Source organism: Mustela nigripes, chromosome 2 (genome assembly GCF_022355385.1).
Source record: "Mustela nigripes isolate SB6536 chromosome 2, MUSNIG.SB6536, whole genome shotgun sequence".
In the NCBI taxonomy this organism is placed as follows: domain Eukaryota; kingdom Metazoa; phylum Chordata; class Mammalia; order Carnivora; family Mustelidae; genus Mustela; species Mustela nigripes.
In genome coordinates, this window is record NC_081558.1 from 160592204 (window position 1) to 160612509 (window position 20306).

The window sequence follows — 20306 nt, forward strand, 5'->3', positions numbered from 1 at the left end:
GGTTGGAAAAGCCAGACTGAGTGTTTGCCATGTATTTACAGCCAGATAGTGGAATCCTGTTGAACTTGATCATCTGTATCCCTGAGTTTCAAGGTTAATGAAGACAGAGTAATTTTATTCTTTTCTGAAAGGAGTCGATTAGGATTAAATATATAAACACTTCTTAAAGTTTTCATATAAACAATTTTAGAAATGAGGAAAATGCTTATGGGAACATGTCTCCCTACTTTTAGTTTGGAAAATAAACTCCTTAATTGTAGTAAATTCTGCAAGCATGTAAGAATGTGTAACTATGTTGCAGAAAATACTTTTCCTTTTTTGGTCAAGCCTCTTTGCTCCAGGATGTTTAATTTTGGAATAACAGTGGGCAAGTTAATAGGTGACATTGACATTATTTTCCTAAATAATTTGGCATTTAACTAAAAGCAAGTATCATTAAACTATCACAGTGTTGTTTCCTAAAGGCACGGACTTCTCTCAGGGTGGGACTTCGGAAAAATGGCTGCTCATTAGAATCACTGGGAAGCTTCTGAAGTTCCCAATACCCAGGTTAGACCTCAGACCCATTAGATTAACCTCTGGGAGTGTCACCCATACCTCTGTACTTTTTTTTTTTTTTTTAAAGATCCTATTTTTAAGTAATTTCTACAACATGAGGCTGAAATTTACAACTGAGACCAAGAGTCCCATGCCCTACCCACAGAGCCAGCCAGGCAACCCCACCTCTGTATTTTTAAAACTCTAAGTTATTCCAGTGTGGCACCAAGGTTGAGAATCTCTGTCTTAGGGGGATAGCCAAACTTGCTCTTGTTCCATCAGAGCTATATGGCTATCAAGATATCTGGATCTATCTTCAGCTCTTGACATGTTAAAGTAAAATTAAGGAATTTAGAAATCGTTCGAGGAAAGACATAAACCAGGCAAACACAAAAGAAGCCCTTGACATCAGGGACCTGGTCTAACACTCAAAGCTAGGTATCCTTCAGTGTCACGACCAGCGGGCCTGCTGCTCATACATGGGCCATATTATTCCCCTGTTGGACACAATCTCACAGAACATCAACATCATGAGATCACTCTAAACCTTAAAAGTGGAACAGAAAGTCACCAGGCAACCCGTAGATGCCAAACAACCCCTCTCTTGGCTAAAATGAGTGACTTCTGCTTCTTTTCCCATGACAGCTTTCTCCTTGTTCTAGTCTGCCCTCCCTATAGATAAGATACCCAGCCACAGAATTATCCTTGCTTCCTGATGGCACCGATCTATATAGCAAACTCTTATTTTTCTGGACCTTCTCCAGAATCACCCAGCCAGAGCCCAGATGCACATTTCAACATCCTGTTACTGAGACAGACGACAGTTCGCCAGGGAACTTACTGGAACAAATGATGAACCCAAATGAAAACTTCAGATGTGTTTCCGGTGTTGTTTGAATTATGGAACACTACATCAAAAACTAATGATGTATGATGACTAACATAACACAATTTTTAAAAAAGTTAAAGTTTTAAAAAATAAAAAATAAAACAAAATTGCTAAACATTGAAAAAAGAAAGAAAGAAATGATTTAAGACTAAAAATGGAGGAATTTTGCCTTTGAATTGGGTGAATCCCAGTGGTTGCTGACTTTGACTACACATTAAAATTGCTGATGAAACCCAGGCTGCAAGTCAGACTGATTGAAACAGAAATCTCTGGGTATAGGACCCAGGCATCAGTATCATTATAACACCACAGGTGATGCCAAATAAATAAAATAGACACAGAAAGGTAAGTTTCACAGATAAGGACCTATACACATAGGAAGACTGAGGACAACAGCCATTGAAGGAAGAGTCTTTCACCCTGTAAGCTGCAGTGCATCAGCCCTTTGCTTACGGGCAGTCTGACCACAGTGGGCACTTTTACATTGGTGCTAATATGATACAACATTTATAAATGGTGTTTACGAGGCTCTTTGATGCACTGATAGAACACTGAGTGGAGAGCAGTATAAAGTATATTAGTGTAAAGATGAGCCCAACAGTGTAAATAATACACACAAGAACCATGAGATGGCAGGACTGTGGTTGATTTTCCCCCCTGTTTTTGGCAATGTTTGTTTATATATTTATTTCAAAAGTGTTCAGTAAACATGTATTCATTTAATTTTCTCTTTCAAAATATTATTTTTATAATTAGAAAAGGGTACATAATAACAAAAAAGTATTTAAAATTTAAAAAGACATTGAACTTTGAAATTTAAAAAGACATTTCTGGATTAGGAAAGGAGGTTTGGTAAAAATGAACTAATTTAGCATGGCAGCCAGATAAGATGCTAATAGAGGACACTAGAAAATATTAAGTCACTATTAGGAGATAGAATTGGAAGAATTCTCTGCATGAATTTTAAGACCCTGATATAAAACACTCCTTAGCATGGGAAGCAGATGAGATTACAGACTGTAACTATCACTTATTTCCTCAAACTAAGACACATCCCAGGACACATCGTGGCCCGTGTTCCTCTTCCATGAAGCAACAGTGAGATAGAACATGTAACAACTCCCTTGTTTTAAATCCTTTTGGTTTCAACATTTTTCTTATGTTCTTGATTAATATACAAAAGTTAGAGAAAACCTGGCTCATTGCTCCTAAATGAGATAAAAGAATGCTAAGATGGAATATCACCATGGTCTATTAGCTCCTGTCTGGAGAGAGCAGCAAAAGAGATAAGAATATTCTGACCATATCCATTTTTTTTCCCCATTTGGAACAGCTGCCAGACATGCTTCCAGAGGCTCTGATAAGCTGAGGGCAAACCCTTTAGTTGTCCATCCCCAGAACTAAGTAATCTATACTAGTCTGTGGTCCCAGTAACTGGTTAGATGAAAGCTCCTTTCACACCATTGGGTAGATGCACGGTGAGTAACAGCAGAGGAGTACTTGGCATTGTAAGTGAACACAGGGTGACACTGGGGTTGTATCACTTGGGGTTGTACTTTTTATACCTCATTCAAATTGTAAGCATCATAGAAGGCAGAGGCTTCGCAAAATTTGGTGGACCCTAAGATATCTCCAGAAATAACTAAGGAGAAATGTGAGCTTCTTTCTTCTTCTTCTTCTTCTTCTTCTTCTTCTTTTTTAAGAAATGTACTAGAAGTCCAAGAAGAAGGCAAATTTTACAATCCTGTGATCCTGTGAGCGTTTTGCTGAGTCTTAAGAGTTGAACTCAAAAGGTCTGTGAGAAACAGCAGAATGAATTTGAATTCTAGTCTGTCTAATTCCACTCTTACCAGTGGACTTTCCAACACGTGGCAGGAATTTTTCTCAAGTACGTTTATGACTGCTTCTGAAGATCTCCCTAAAATCATTCTAATACTGTCCTTGGTCTGCACAGTTGGAGGTAGGTATAACTCTCTTTATGTGAGTTTATTCTATGGCTATATCTCGTAAATGTCACCATATAGAACTGGGGAAAGTAACAGTAATAGAAAATTAGAATTTTGTTCCTAAATTACATACTTTTAACCCAATATTATCAATCAAATGAATCCAATGATAATCTGCCCCTGAAAAGAGATATGTACAGTCTAGTTCATATTATTTATCATCTTTTGGATTCAAAGTATTCACACTTTTTATTTTGTAGAACATGATTAGATTTAAAGATGGGAAGAATCAAAGCAGATGAGCCAAAAATTAAGAGATGGGGTATTTTGATTGTTATCTGCGAGATCACAAACTATAGTTTCATTCATATATTAAAACTAGTTGTGTACTACTTTCTTCACTTGAGCAAAGAATTTTCAAAATGGGGTGGGGGGAGTCTTCTGAGTGGATCGGTTATCTTTTAACCACTTGGTAGTGTTTCCCATAGGTTTTGTTCAAATAATAAATTATGCCTCCTTCTATGAGAAGAATACTATAAAAATCAAAAGAAAACACTTTTTTTCATTCTTTGATTAAAACTTATATTACAAAGAGACATAAAACATTAAACTGAAGGCAATGCTGTGATATTGCTTATTGTACTTTGATAACAATTCATTATAGGCTTTCTAATGTATAGTAGGCAACGAGTAATATAGGAAGCTAGCTTTTCTCACTGGGCAAATTCTTACAGCTGGTTCCTCATTGTTAGTTTGGGAATCAACCAGGAGATTTCATTAAAGTTTAGTTATTCATTGACCTCTTATTGCAAGATTGCTAAAGAAACTAATATCTGATATATAGCATGTACAAAACATTGCTATAAACATTTTAGTAATAACCCAAGAACCAATGACTGCTAGGAATATTTACTAAAGATACTGAGGAAACGAGATACTTCATAGAAGAGGTAAATACAGAATCCAGCAGATTAAGAATTATACCAGTTCAATGTGCTTAAGTATGAGAGAAGGTTTCAATTACAAGAATTAAGTAAGTGAAAAGTGGAACAGTATTTCATTGTCCTCAGTATTAAGAAAACATACCAAATTAAAGTTCCATAAATGTGATATTTCACTGCCTTTCAGTAAATATGTATTTTTTTGCAGCATTTTTGAATCTACACTTAAAAGACTTTCCAGTTCCTTTCCCTGTGATATTATTTTTAATTGGATGCAGTTTTGAAATACTAAGTTTTACATCTGTGCAGGTGTGTATAGTAAATATTATATTTTGTAGTATATCTCAAATTCATACAAATACAAAAAATGGCTTAAGGAAATTTGCAAAAATACTTGCCAATTCACTGCTCTGCCAGTCTGTGGATGCTTGTGATATGGATAACGTCAGACCAGATGCATGAAAAAAGGAACAAGGGTGACAGAGCTGAGATTCAGCTACACATAGTCAAACAGAGCCTCCATCTGTAAGGAGTTGGGCACCTCAGAGAATAAGTTCACATACACCTACTGAGAGTATGAGCAGCTAATGACAGTTTAAGCAGAATTCAAAAACTTAGATGAGAATTGCCTCTTCTCTTTAAAGATTTTACTTGTTCATTTGTCAGGGAGAGAGAGAGCACAAGCAGGAGGAGCTGCACGCAGAAGGAGTAGCAGGCTCCCTGCTGAGCAGGGTCAGCAGGGAGCCTTGATGTGGAACTAGATCCTAGGACCCTGGGATCATGGTTTGAGCCAAAGGCAAATGCTTAACCAACTGAGCTACTCAGACATCCCAAGAATTGGCTAATAAGATAGAAGCCCAGAGACTCTGAGCGGCTGGTACAGGACTCTAGTTGCAAGAGAATTCTGACATTGAACCAATCTATTGCCTCAGTTAGGAACACTTTACAGGGTTCCCATTAGAATAGAGGCTAAGTCTTATGTGTGTGTCTTACAAGATCTCAAGAAACAGAATCTGAACCTCTTACCTGGAGTTGGAAGTGAGAGGAAGGCAAACCACAGATGTGGTCAAGGCAGCTACGATGTTATAAATAGTTGAGAACAGCTGGAGTCAGGTAGAGGAGAGAGACTCTCTTTACTATAAGGGATGTAGAATGCATCATTGACACATTAAATAGGTTTCTAGCCCCAGACAGGCAACAAATTTTTTCTATAAAAGGCCATATTGTAAATATTTTAGGGTATCCAAGCCACGTGAGCTCTGTCACAATAACTCAACTCTGCCATTATCGTTCAAAAGCGACTCTAGGCAATATGTAAGTGAGAAGCATGGCTGTGTTCTAACAGGAATTTACTTTACAAAAACAAGCATTGAGTCAGATGTGGCCCCGGGCCATACTTCTCCACTTACTCTAGTCAGTCAGAGTGTGAATGAGAACATGCATGGAAACAATTGGCCTTCCCAAACAAAGGTAACCAGTGATATTAATGAACAATATGAAAAACATGTATCCATATAAGAACCAAATTATTACTTCATTTGTCATCAATAGGTTTTGTAACCATACAATTTTGACTTATATGCGATTCTAAGTACTTCTATCAACTTTTCTATTTGTCAATAACTTTTTAAAAGAAGAGAACAGAGATCAAGAACTTATTTGCAAATAATAAGTTAGCATGCCACAGTTTCATGATCGTGGCAAAAGACACAGGACGCTTGGGCCCAAGGAAAGGACTTCATTGCTCACGGCAAGAGCAGAAACTGTGGAGTATCAGCATCTTCTTGTTCCATGAGCCCCAATACCCACAGGGAGAAAAAAAGAGAGCCCGGTGAAACCTGCATACAGGACGGATTGCATTATAGGAGAAGAAACCCGAGTTTAGAGAACTTGAATATTTCATGATGGGCAGTAAGCTCTCCTGACCTCTTGCCCTGGACGGAGACACTGTCCTTATTACACTGTACAGCATAGTATGCCAGTTCTTTGCTCTCAAGGAGGGCATGTGGCTCTGTCTTCCAATGCTGTGAGCCATACAAATACTTTTGAAAGTTAGTCTGGAAGAAAAGCAATCAGTGCCTCCACTCCTAAGACATGGAGAAACACAAGAGAGTCATGGAGACTCATCCCTCCCAAAGCAAAGATACCAACTAACACAGCAGGCAATCCGTGTTTCCTTAATGAACAGAATGTTGAGTGGATGCCCATAACGGGATTTACAAATATCAACTAAATAATTTGTGATAAACACCATTAATTAGTTATTTCATTAACAACATTAACTTCCCAGTTTTTTATCCCTGCTACTCTCCCACACCCATCTTCTGTGTAAGCCATGGTTAATTATTTGTAGTTTCTGAAATTTAATATGATTGCTTGCTCCTTTGTGGATGGTTGTGCGTGATAATCCATCCACCTGAAACCTGTCTCCCTCTTGTATGCCTGAAGATCTCCTTCATTTTTCTCTTGTACCCACCATCAATGTACTTTCTATACCTGTTGTTTAAAAAACAAAATAGGCATGGAGATAATGCGATGGAAAATTATGAAAATCTGGAGTGCCTGGGTGGCACCGTCAGTTAGGTGTCTGACTCTTGGTTTCGGTTCAAGTCATGATCTCAGGGTGGTAAGATCGAGCCCTGCATGGGGCTTAAGTCTTAAGACTCTCTCTCCCTCCCCCACTCCACTTTCCCCTCTCTCTAAAATCATAAATAAGTTTTTTTTTTAAACAAGAAAGAAAATGATGAAAAGCAGTACAGTCAAGATTTGAAAACCTATTCACTGTGATATATCTTTTTCTCTTTTGCTAGTGATAGGAGTGCCTGGCTTGTAATCTATGCTAATAGAAGGATGGATAAATGAGATAATGACATTTTTTTATATTATTAGGTCCAAATATATGCAGATGCCATACAATGGATGAGTCCAAAAATCTTTTTTGATCTATTTACCCCAATAATTATCTTTAATGTTGCCTTTGACATGGATGTTTACATAGTGCAGAAGTTATTTTGGCAGGTAAGACATTCTTTTTTGCGATAATATCATTCACTCATGACCTACTCTATGTTGTCTATGTTCAAATTTTTAAAAATTTTGCTCTAAATTAGAAAATAAAGAAGACAAGGAAAAAATATAAGGTATGGGAGAAGTAAATTCAGCGTTGTATTTTAGTGAATAAACCATATCTGAGCAATTGTCCAGTGTTTTTGAAAGCTCAGGGGAAAAAAAACCTATGGAGAAAAAAAGTTATTCTGAAAATCTGTCTGGCAGAGTATAATGCCAGTTATAATTTTAATTCCAAGATGCTATTAAAAAGCTTTTACAAAATATATTTGGTCCAGTTTTTCACTGTTTTTCATAAAAGCTGTGTTTTAAATATCCACCTTCTAAAACTTCCATACTCACATGAACAAAAATGGAGGATACTCACAGAAACAGCTCTAACTCTAATTCACCAACTATTATGATTTTTTTTCTCATCAGGTGATATTTGAACCCCATCAAGGAAAGACCTTCGGAAAAAAAATAACTCCAAATCTTAAGCAGGATATATATTTCATTCAAAGTAATTAAAATAGCTTTGTAAATATAAGGCCATTACCTAAACTACATTAGAAACCAAACTATTAAAATAACTTACTTTATTTTGAGTCCAAGCAAATGGGAGTTCAGACAAATGACCAAAGGAAAAAAAGAAAGAAAGAAAGAAAAGAAAAGAAATTGAACAGAATAGAGATATAAAAGTCCTTTGGGGGGCGCCTGGGTGGCTCAGTGGGTTAAGCCTCTGCCTTCGGCTCAGGTCATGATCCCAGGGTCCTGGGATCTAGCCCCACATCGGGCTCTCTGCTTGGCGGGGAGCCTGCTTCCCTCTCTCTCTCTCTCTGCCTGCCTCTCTGCCTTCTTGTGATCTCTGTCAAATAAAGAAATAAAATCTTTAAAAAATAAAAAAAAATAAAAGTCCTTTGGGCTGGATTTGGGTGATCTCTGCTGAGCTGTCTCCTGCAACTCTGTTCTCTTGGGTCAGCTGAGGTGGGATGAGCTAGATGGCCCCATGCATGGTAGTTACCTTTAAAGTTGGCTGTAGGCAGTGGGTGTCACTACCATGATCTAGAAAGTTATTCCAGATTTCTTGCCATGATGGTTGCAGAGTCTCAAGACATCAACAGTAGAGAGCAAGCTCCAATTTGCCAATGCTTTTTAGGTTGTACCCTCATCGTGTTTGCTCCTTTTAGCCAAAGCAAAGAATGACATGACTGACTAAGTCAGCGCTGGAGATAACTTTCCAGTGGTGTGAATTCAGGGAACAGAATTACTGCAACCACTTTTACAAACAATATGCTTTGTGACTTATCGGTGTGTTGACAGCTATTTGGTGGGAGTACAAGGATTCGGGTCTCCTGACCCTCAGTCTTCCTATCTCAGAACCTTATTTTAATCTTTCCTTAGAACAGGAGTTAGTTATACAACTCTCCAGATGATCAAAATCTTGCCATGAGAACCCAGCCACTCTAGACGTCAACATGTAGGAGGCATTGATTTTCTCACACCTTTCTAATGCTGTCACCAAGGTTCATCCACCAAATACTCCCTCTCAGGAGATCCTGGGCTCGACAGGGCCATATAAACAATCCATCATTATTCTGCCACTTCTAAGATTCAGGAAGAGATGTATGATTAGATGACTTAACCAAATCACTTTGCACTAGCACCCCAGCCTCCTGAACTAGTCTATTCCCCAATTCATCATGCATGACTTCATACAAATAAAGAACAAAATAATCAGAAAGAAGACAGCTTTTAAGATTTTAGTTCTTCTGAATTCTTTTTTTTTTTTTTTTTTTTTTATCTTTGGTTTTGCCTCTCTAGAGCCTACACAATGCCTCATTGCTAGCAGGTGGTGAATAAACATGTAATAAACAAAAGAATGAGAGCCTGTACTTTTTCATTAGAGAAAGGCATGACTTTCCTGATGTAGCAAAAACTGAGACAGGAACCTGGGGGTGTCATTTGATTTTACTTCTCTGGAGAATTGTCTTAAATGGGATTGATTGGTACACTGTTGGTGGCTATGTTTGTTGGCAAACCCTTCTGGAAGGCAGTTTGGCAATCTCTATGGAAAACCTTAAAATGGTGAATGTCCTTAGTATTACTTATTGAAATTCTGAAGAAATAAAGGATGTCTGATAAAGTTTAGTCACAAGACTCCTATAGGTACAAATACATATATATATATATATATATATATATATATATATATATAGCTGTTTTTTATTTAATATTGGTAGTAAGAGCATTTGTGAATATCATTATGAAATATTTATAATTTTTCATTTTTATTTTTTATTTTTAAATTGAGCTATAATGGACATACAACATTATATTACTTTGAGGTATACAATCTAATGATTCGGTAGTTGTATGGATTTTGAAATGACCATCAAAGTAAGTCTAATTAACATCCATCACCGCATAATTGCAATTTTTTTTAATTTGTTGCTAAATTCTTAGCAACTTTTAAATATACAGTACAGTATTATTAACCGAAGTGACCATGCTATACATTACATCTCCATGATTTATTTAGAACTGGGAATTTGTACCTTTTGACCCCCTTCACCTCTCTAGGTCCTGTTCCAATCCCTCATTGCCTAGCAGTTGTTGAATAAACACCTAATAATGTTTCACTCTTTTCACCAACTTCCTACCCCTCCCCTACTTCTGGCAATTGCCAATCTATTCTCTGTGTCTATGAGCTCAGTTTATTTTTTTTTAAAGATTCCACATATATGTGAGATCATACCATATTTCCCTTTTTCTATCTGACTTAGTTTACGAAGCATAATGCCTTCAAATTTCATCCATGTTGTCGCAGAAGACAAAAATTCCTTCTCTTTTATGGTTGGATAGTATTCTATTATATATATAACACATATTCTTTATCAACTCCATCTATCAATGGACACTTCGTTGCTTCCATGTCTTATTACTGTATATATTATTGTAAATAAAGTAAATGGTGTAAATTTACCTTATTGTATTTAAATAATGCTGCAATGACCATGGGGATGCATTTCTGAATTCTTTTTTTGTGGGTTTGTTTTTTTTTTATTGTGTTATGTTAGTCTTATAGGTAGCTTCAGGCACATCACATTTTCTAAGTCCCTTTGGGAATGAAATCTTGCTACATAGCTGCCACTGGTGTAGTAAGAGGAAGCAGAAGGCAAGAGTAGGAAGGTAGAAGACCAGGTTCCAATTGTAGAATAACAGGAATTTTCTTCCCATCTTTCTAGAGTCCTCTGCCATTTCTCTGCATTCCTTCTATTATCTTATTTTCTTCTTCTTTTCCTCTTTTGTGACTTCTTTCAAACTTGTGTTCTATCTTTCTATGTCGATAGCCTATGTTTCATGTCTCTGCATAGTTAAGTGTGTATATATGCATGATATATTGTATGTGCACATACACCTTTACACATACATATGTATATTCAGTGGCCTTACCAAGAAAATTAAAGTTTCCTTTTAATGACAGGATGATATTTCCTATAACTGGTATGTTATAGGTCCCAAGAATCTCATTGCAATATTTGCCTCTTATTTCCAGGGTTGCAAGCAGATGTTTATTAAATAAGGTTGATAATCTACTTTTAAAAATAGGATACAAAGGCAATCTGATTTTTCTATCTGCAAAATTTTTTTGCAGGTACTTTTAATTACAATTCCTGGCTTTGTGATGAATTACATATTAATTCTTTGGTATCTGGCATCTGTGGATAAATTACTTTTGGAAACCATACCATGGTTACTATTTTCAACTATCCTTGTGAGTTCAGATCCCATGCTGACAGCAATTGCTATAAGAGACCTTGGTAGGTATATTTTTTTCTTTTCCTACATTTAAAATATTATGTTCTGTGTTTAATGTATCTAGCTTTAAGATATTTTATTCAATGTAGATTTTCACTATGTGAAATAGGATTCTGGGACACTGGGGATTAAACATAGAAATTCAGGTTAGTGATGCTTAGAAAAAAATGAAATGCCAGTAATGGGGGAGGAGTCAAGATGGCAGAGAAGTAGCAGGCTGAGACTACATCAAGTAGCAGGAAATCAGCTAGATGGATTATCTAAAGATTGCAAACACCTACAAATCCAATGGGAGATTGAAGAGAAGAAGAATAGCAATTCTAGAAACAGAAAATCAACCACTTTCTGAAAGGTAGGACCAGTGGAAAAGTGAATCCAAAGCGACAGGAAGATAGACCGAAAGGGAGGGGCCGGCTCCCGGCAAGTGACGGAGCAACGGAGCACTAAATCAGGACTTTTAAAAGTCTGTTCCACTGAGGGACATCTCTCCAGAGGCTAAATACTGGTGAAGCCCATGCAAGGTCAGAGTGGCCTCAGGTCCCACAGGGTCACAGAAGGATTGGGGGTGTCTGAGTGTCTCAGAACTTGCAGGTATTAGAACGGGAAAGCCAGCTACAGAGACAGAGCTGAGGAGTGAGCTCTCAGCTCGGGGTTACCTTGAACGGGTTGCAGGCTCAGTGAGCTCGGAGCGCGGCCAGAGGCCACGGAGACAGGAGGGATTGGGCGCTGTTCTCTGAGGGCGCACTGAGGAGTGGGGCCCCGGGCTCTCGGCTCCTCTGGGCCGGAGACCAGGAGGCTGCCATTTTCATTCCCGTCCTCCAGAACAATACAGAAAGCATTCAGGGAACAAAAGCTCCTGAAAGCAAACCCAAGCGGATTACTCAGCCTGGCTGCTGGTAAGGGTGGTGCAATTCTGCCTGGGGCAAAGACACTTGAGAATTACTACAACAGGCCTCTCTCCCAGAAGATCAACAAGAAATCCAGCCAGGACCAAGTGCACCTACCAAGGAGTGCAGGTTCAATATCAAGGAGAGAAGCAGAATTCCAGAGGAGGAGAAAGCAAAGCACAGAACTCATGACTTTCTCCCCATGATTCTTTAGTCTTGCAGTTAATTTAATTTTTTTCTATGTTTTCTCTTCTTCTGCTAAATGTTTTAAAATTTTTACCCTTTTCTTTAACATTTTTTAACTGGTTTATCTAATATATATATTTTTTTCTTTTTTATGTTTCTTTCTTTTTTCATTTTCTTTTTTTAATTGTTTCTTTTTTTTTTCTGAACCTCTTTTTATCCCCTTTCTCCCCCCCATTATTTGGGATCTCTTCTGATTTGGTTAAAGCGTATTTTCCTGGGGTCTTTGCCACCCTTTTAGTATTTTACTTGCTCCTTCATATACTCTTATCTGGACAAAATGACAAGGTGGAAAAATTCACCACAAAAAAAAGAACAAGAGGCAGTACCAAAGGCTAGGGACCTAATCAATACAGACATTGGTAATATGTCAGATCTAGAGTTCAGAATGACGATTCTCAAGGTTCTAGCTGGGCTCGAAAAAGGCATAGAAGATATTAGAGAAACCCTCTTGGGAGATATAAAAGCCCTTTCTGGAGAAATAAAAGAACTAAAATCTAACCAAGTTGAAATTTAAAAAGCTATTAATGAGGTGCAATCAAAACTGGAGGCTCTCAGTGCTAGGATAAATGAGGGAGAAGAAAGAATTAGCAATATAAAAAACCAAATGACATAGAATAAAGAAGCTGAGCAAAAGAGGGACAAACAGCTACTGGACCATGAGGGGAGAATTCGAGAGATAAGTGACACCATAAGACGAAACAACATTAGAATAATTGGGATTCCAGAAGAAGAAGAAAGAGAGAGGGGAGCAGAAGGTATATTGGAGAGAATTATTGAAGAGAATCTCCCTAATATGGCAAAGGGAGCAAGCATCAAAACCCAGGAGGTGCAGAGAACCCCCCTCAAAGTCAACAAGAATAGGTCCACACCCCGTCACCTAATAGTAAAATTTACAAGTCTTAGTGACAAAGAGAAAATCCTGAAAGAAGCCCGGGACAAGAAGTCTGTAACATACAATGGTAAAAATATTAGATTGGCAGCAGACTTATCACCAGAGACCTGGCAGGCCAGAAAGAGGTGGCATAATATATTCAGAGCACTAAACGAGAAAAACATGCAGCCAAGAATACTATATCCAGCTAGGCTATCATTGAAAATAGAAGGAGAGATAAAAAGCTTCCAGGACAAACAAAAACTGAAAGAATTTGCAAACACCAAACCAGCTCTACAGGAAATATTGAAAGGGGTCTTCTAAGCAAAGAGAGAGCCTAAAAATAGTAGATCAAAAAGGAACAGAAACAATTTACTGTAACAGTCACCTTACAGGCAATACAATGGCACTAAATTCATATCTCTCAGTAGCTACCCTGAATGTTAATGGGCTAAATGCCCCAATCAAAAGACACAGGGTATTAATATGGATAAAAAAGCAAACCCATCTATATGTTGCCTACAAGAAACTCATTTTAGACCCAAAGACACCTCCAGATTTAAAGTGAGGGAGTGGAAAACAATTTACCATGCTAATGGATATCAGAAGAAAGCAGGGGTAGCAATCCTTATATTAGATCAGTTAGATTTTAAGCCAAAGACTATAACAAGAGATGAGGAGGACACTATATCATACTCAAAGGATCTGTCCAACAAGAAGATCTAACAATTTTAAATATCTATGCCCCTAATTGGGAACAGCCGACTATATAAGCCAGTTAATAACAAAATCAAAGAAACAAATCAACAATAATACAATACTAATACAATACAATAATACAACAATAATAAACAATAATACAATAATAATACAATAATACAATAGTAGGGGACTTTAACACTCCCCTCACTAAAATGGACAGATCATCCAAGCAAAAGATCAACAAGGAAATAAAGGCCTTAAATGACACACTGGACCAGATAGACATCACAGATATATTCAGAACATTTCATCCCAAAGCAATGGAATACACATTCTTCTCTAGTGCACATGGAACATTCTACAGAATAGATCACAACCTGGGTCCTAAATCAGGTCTCAACCGGTATCAGAAGATTGAGATCATTCCCTGCATATTTTCAGACCACAATGCTCTGAAGCTAGAACTCAATCACAAGAGGAAATTTGGGAAGAACCCAAATACATGGAGACTAAGCAACATCCTTCTAAAATATGAATGGGTCAACCAGCAAATTAAAGAAGAATTGAAAAAATTCATGGAAACAAATGATAATGAAAACACAATGGTTCAAAATCTGGGGGACACAGCAAAGGCAGTCCTGAGAGGAAAATATATAGCAGTACAAGCCTTTCTCAAGAAACAAGAAAGGTCTCAAGTACATGACTTAACCCTACACTTAAAGGAGCTAGAGAAAGAAAAAGAAAGAAACCCTAAACCCAGCAGGAGAAGAGAAATTATAAAGATTAGAGCAGAAATCAATGAAATAGAAACCAAAAAAAAAAAAAAAAAAAAACCAATAGAGCAAATCAACGAAACAAGGAGCTGGTTCTTTGAAAGAATTAATCAGATTGATAAACCCCTGGCCAGACTTATCAAAAAGAAAAGAGAAAGGACCCAAATAAATAAAATCATGAATGAAAGAGGAGAGATCACAACTAACACCAAAGAAATACAGACAATTATAAGACATACTATGAGCAACTCTACGCCAACAAATTTGACAATCTGGAAGAAATGGATGCATTCCTAGAGACATATAAACTACCACAACTGAATCAGGAAGAAATAGAAAGCCTGAACAGACCCATAACCAGTAAGGAGAATGAAACAGTCATCAAAAATCTCCAAACAAAAGCCCAGGGCCAGCTGGATTCCCAGGGGAATTCTACCAAACATTTAAAGAAGAACTAATTCCTATTCTCCTGAAACTGTTCCAAAAAATAGAAATGGAAGTAAAACTTCCAAACTCATTTTATGAGGCCAGCATCACCTTGATCCCAAAACCAGACAAGGATCCCATCAAAAAAGAGAACTACAGACCAATATCCTTGATGAACACAGATGCAAAAATTCTCACCAAAATACTAGCCAATAAGATTCAATAGTACATTAAAAGGATTATTCACCACGACCAAGTGGGATTTATTCCAGGGCTGCAGGGTTGGTTCAACATCTGCAAATCAATCAATGTGATACAACACATTAATAAAAGAAAGAACAAGAACCATATGATACTCTCAATAGATGCTGAAAAAACATTTGACAAAGTACAGCATCCCTTCCTGATCAAAACTCTTCAAAGTGTAGGGATAGAGGGCACATACTTCAATATTATCAAAGCCATCTATGAAAAACCCACCACAAATATCATTCTCAATGGAGAAAAACTGAAAGCTTTTCTGCTAAGGTCAGGAACACGGCAGGGATGTCCATTATCACCACTGCTATTCAACATAGTACTAGAAGTCCTAGCCTCAGCAATCAGACAACAAAAGGAAATTAAAGGCATCCAAATCGGCAAAGAAGAAGTCAAACTATCCCTCTTTGCAGATGATATGATACTATATGTGGAAGATCCAAAAGACTCCACGCCAAATCTGCTAGAACTTGTACAGGAAAGTGTCAGGATATAAAATCAATGAACAGAAATCTGTTGCATTTCTCTACACCAACAAGACAGAAGAAAGAGAAATTAAGGAGTCAATCCCATTTACAATTGCACCCAAAACTATAAGATACCTAGGAAAAAACCTAACCAAAGAGGCTAAGAATCTATACTCAGAAAACTGTGAAGTACTCATGAAAGAAATTGAGAAAAACATAAAGAAATGGAAAAATGTTCCATGCTCCTGAATTGGAAGAACAAATATTGTGAAAATGCCTATGCTACCTAAAGCAATCTCCACATTTAATGCAATTCCTATCAAAATACCACCCATTTTTTTCAAAGAAATGGAGCAAATAATCCTAAAATCAGAAAAGACCTCGAATAGCCAAAGGAATATTGAAAAAGAAAGCCAAAGTTGGTGGGATCACAATTCCAGACTTCAAGCTCTGTTACAAAGCTGTCATCATCAAGACAGCATGGTACTGGCACAAAAACAGACACATAGATCAATGGAACAGAATAGAGAGCCCAGAAATAGACCCTCAACTCTATGGTCAACTAATCTTCGACAAAGCAGGAAAGAATGTCCAATGGAAAAAAGACAGTCTCTTCAATAAATGGTGTTGGGAAAATTGGACAGCCACATGCAGAAAAATGAAATTGGACTATTTCCTTATACCACACATGAAAATAGACTCAAAATGGATGAAGGATCTCAATGTGAGAAAGGAATCCATCAAAATCCTTGAGGAGAACACAGGCAGCAACCTCTTCGACCTCTGCCGCAGCAACATCTTCCTAGGAACATTGCCAAAGGCAAGGGAAGCAAGGGCAAAAATGAACTATTGGGATTTCATCAAGATCAAAAGCTTTTGCACAGCAAAGGGAACAGTTAACAAAACCAAAAGACAACTGACAGAATGGGAGAAGATATTTGCAAATGACATATCAGATAAAGGACTAGTGTCCAAAATCTATAAAGAACTTAGCAAACTCAACACCCAAAGAACAAATAATCCAATCAAGAAATGGGCAGAAGACATGAACAGACATCCAGATGGCCAACAGACACATGAAAAAGTGCTCCACTTCACTTGGCATCAGGGAAATACAAATCAAAACCACAATGAGATATCACCTCACACCAGTCAGAATGGCTAAAATTAACAAGCCAGGAAATGACAGATGCTGGCGAGGATGTGGAAAAAGGGGAACCCTCCTACACTGTTGGTGGGAATGCAAGCTAGTGCAACCACTCTGGAAAACAGCATGGAGGTTCCTCAAAATGTTGAAAATAGAACTACCCTATGACCCAGCAATTGCACTACTGGGTATTTACCCTAAAGATACAAATGTAGTGATCCAAAGGGGCACGTGCACCCGAATGTTTATAGCAGCAATGTCCACAATAGCCAAACTATGGAAAGAACCTAGATGTCCATCAACAGATGAGTGGATAAAGAAGATGTGGTATATATATATAATGGAATATACTATGCAGCCATCAAAAGAAATGAAATCTTGCCATTTGTGACAATGTGGATGGAACTAGAGGGTATCATGCTTAGCGAAAAAAGTCAAGCAGAGAAAGACAACTATCATATGATCTCCCTGATATGATGAAGTGTAGATGCAACATGGGGGGTTAAGGGGGTAGGAGAAGAATAAATGAAACAAGATGGGATTGGAAAGGAGACAAACCATAAGTGACTCTTAACCTCACCAAACAAACTGAGGGTTACTGGAGGGAGGGGGTTTTGGAGAGGGGGGTAAGGTTATGGACATTGGGGAGGGTATGTGCGATGGTGAGTGCTGTAAAGTGTCTAAACCTGGCGATTCACAGACCTGTACCCCTGGGGATAAAAATATATATTTATAAAAAATTAAAAATTAAAAAAAAAAGAAATGGCAGTAGTGGATTTACTTAGCATGTATATATCTCACCCAATTGTAAAATAAAATGGGATTATTTTTAATCCTTGACTTTATACATCCTTCTATCTTGAGCCAACATTTCCTGGAACAAACAATTTACAGCACACTGTGGTGACATTTCTATTGCCTAATACCCCTGTTCCTTTGATAGTACTGTCCTTAGGATAATGCCATTTGTTTAAAAAAAAAAAAAATGCTTTTAGAGTCATCATCACCATTAGGACCAAAACACTTGAAAAGTCAAAAACAATAAAATCACTAATCCTACTGTGTTTTCAGTGTGTACTATTTAAGAAGAAATAAATCTATATTTAAAAATAAAATACCAATTTAACATAACCCCCCCACAGACACAAATCTAAGAACCTCATCCAAGAAAAACGATTACTGTATTTGCTTTCCTCCAGTCACTTTTTAGTAACGAGAATTACAACATTATTTTGAAATATAATTTCTTTCTTTATTTAAGATTTTATTTATTTATTTGATAGAGAGAGAAATCACAAGTAGGCAGAGAGGCAGGTAGAGAGAGAGGGGGAAGCAGGCTCCCTGCTGAGCAGAGGGCTCGATCTATTTCATCCCTGAAATAGAATTTAATATGGCATGTATGCATGTGCACACACAAACATACACACACAAACACATGCACACACACTTTTCATTTTATGTCCAGTTACAGGGGAAAAGCTACTGGTGGCAAGTAGAAATAAAATAGAGGAGACACATCAATATACCTCTATGAATAAAGGCAAGCCAACTCTTCAAAACAGAGATTAAGCTTGTGAAGTAAGACTCTGGAAAAAGGAAGTGTCAACATCTGTCCCAACCCTGCCTCTATGGGGACTCTATCAGTGCCAGCCCTTTTTCTACTTGAAAGATTTGGTTGGAGTGCCTGGGTGGCTCAGTCCTTAAACTTCTGTCTTCAGCTCACGTCATGATCCCAGGGTCTTGGGATTAAGCCCTGCATTGGGCTCCCTGCTCTGCGGGAAGCCTGCTTCTCCCTCTCCCACTTACCCCTCTCTCACTGTGTCTCTCTCTGTCAAATAAACAAACAAAACTTAAAAAAAAAAAAAAAAGATATGGTAAAGTTCTATGCTACCTGAGAGCATTACATTCTTAACTTTATAATCTTGTAATCTAGTTAGTATTCCACTGATTTCCTGGCCTGTCATTGTTGAATTAAAATAATTTATTTGTGGGGCGACTGGGTGGCTCAGTGGGTTAAGCCTCTGCCTTCGGCTCAGGTCGTGGTATCAGGGTCCTGGGATTGAGGCCCGCATTGGGCTCTCTGCTCGGCAGGGAACCTGCTTCCCCCCTCTCTCTGCCTGCCTCTCTGACTGCTTGTGATCTCTGTCTGTCAAATAAATAATTAAGATCTTAAAAAAAAATTTATTTGTGGGGGCACCTCAAGGGCATAGTCAGCTAAGCACCCAGGTCTTGGTTTTTATTCTCATCCTGGTCTGGGTGTTGTAAGATTGAGCCCAGTGCTCAGCATGGAGTCATGATCTCTCTATCTTCCTCTGCCCTTCTCCCTGCCCTCACATGCACATGTTCTCTCTCTCTCGAATAAATAAGTAAATCTTTTAAAATAGTAAGTGATTTCTTTGGGTTGACTTGCAAAGTTATGCTCATACATTTTAGTCATCTTGCCATGACTTTTGGAATTTTGTATTTCTCTTCATTTTGTGTATTAAAAAAATAAGAATGAACAATAAAATATTTTTCTTTTGGTAACATTTTTTGCCTGAGTGTTCAAAGCAAGATTTTTATATTTGTTTTATTTTACTTTCATACACACACAACGTCTGCCCAGGCTTCTGAGTACATGAGTATATTCATGTTGTCTTTTGATGTTGTTGATTCCTCTTAGGCCCCCATGTCAGTTGTTCATTTTTGAATATTTACATCTTGTTGTAGTTCATTTTCCAAATTGGAATAGTTCTACAACAGTACCAATTAGCTTTTTCTCAGTAAGGAATAACTCTGAGTTTCAACAATTGAGTAAGAAAAAGCACAGTGGCTTAAAAACAGCGGTTATTATTTCTCATTAGCCTACCAGTTATGAAGGCATGGCTGGGCTCTGCTGATCTTGGCTGGGCTTGCCAATGAACCTTCAGTCCAGGAGAGGGTCATTTGGGGGCTAAGTGATCTAGGATGGCCTCAACTGGAAAGATCCACCATTCTTCTTCATATCTCCCACAATCTTCCAGTAGTGCAGCCAGCGAACACTAGCATGATGGTGGCAGAGATGCAAGAGATAGGAAGCAAAGATGTGTCTTAAGCCTCTATTTGCATCATGTCTCATAACAAAACAGCCTGGATGTCTTAGGTAAGAGAGACTGCAATTTTACAGCAAAGGGCATGAATGTGTACAGAGGTGAAGAACTGGACCATCAAGGCACTTGAGCTTCCATGGGAGCAGAATGCCTTGACTTCTCTTCTCTTACAAAAGCATACTTACTGTGTTAGGTTGTGATCATAAAGTGGTTGGATGATGTAAGAACATTTCCTTCCTCTGGACGTCTAAAGAATCATTAAGATGCTCAAAGTTATATTT

At 37.8% G+C, this 20306-nt stretch overlaps 1 protein-coding gene across 1 annotated transcript in view; it reads left to right on the forward strand.

Moving 5' to 3' along the window:
- Window positions 1–3322: 3322 nt before the first annotated feature.
- Window positions 3323–20306, forward strand: part of SLC9C1 (solute carrier family 9 member C1) — a 75033-nt gene continuing 58049 nt past the window's right edge. Inside the window, exons 1-4 of the mRNA XM_059388358.1 lie at window positions 3323–3386; window positions 4522–4622; window positions 7203–7331; window positions 11017–11182. Coding sequence (XP_059244341.1) covers window positions 3323–3386; window positions 4522–4622; window positions 7203–7331; window positions 11017–11182 — 460 coding nt within the window. The remainder of the gene's footprint in view (window positions 3387–4521; window positions 4623–7202; window positions 7332–11016; window positions 11183–20306) is intronic.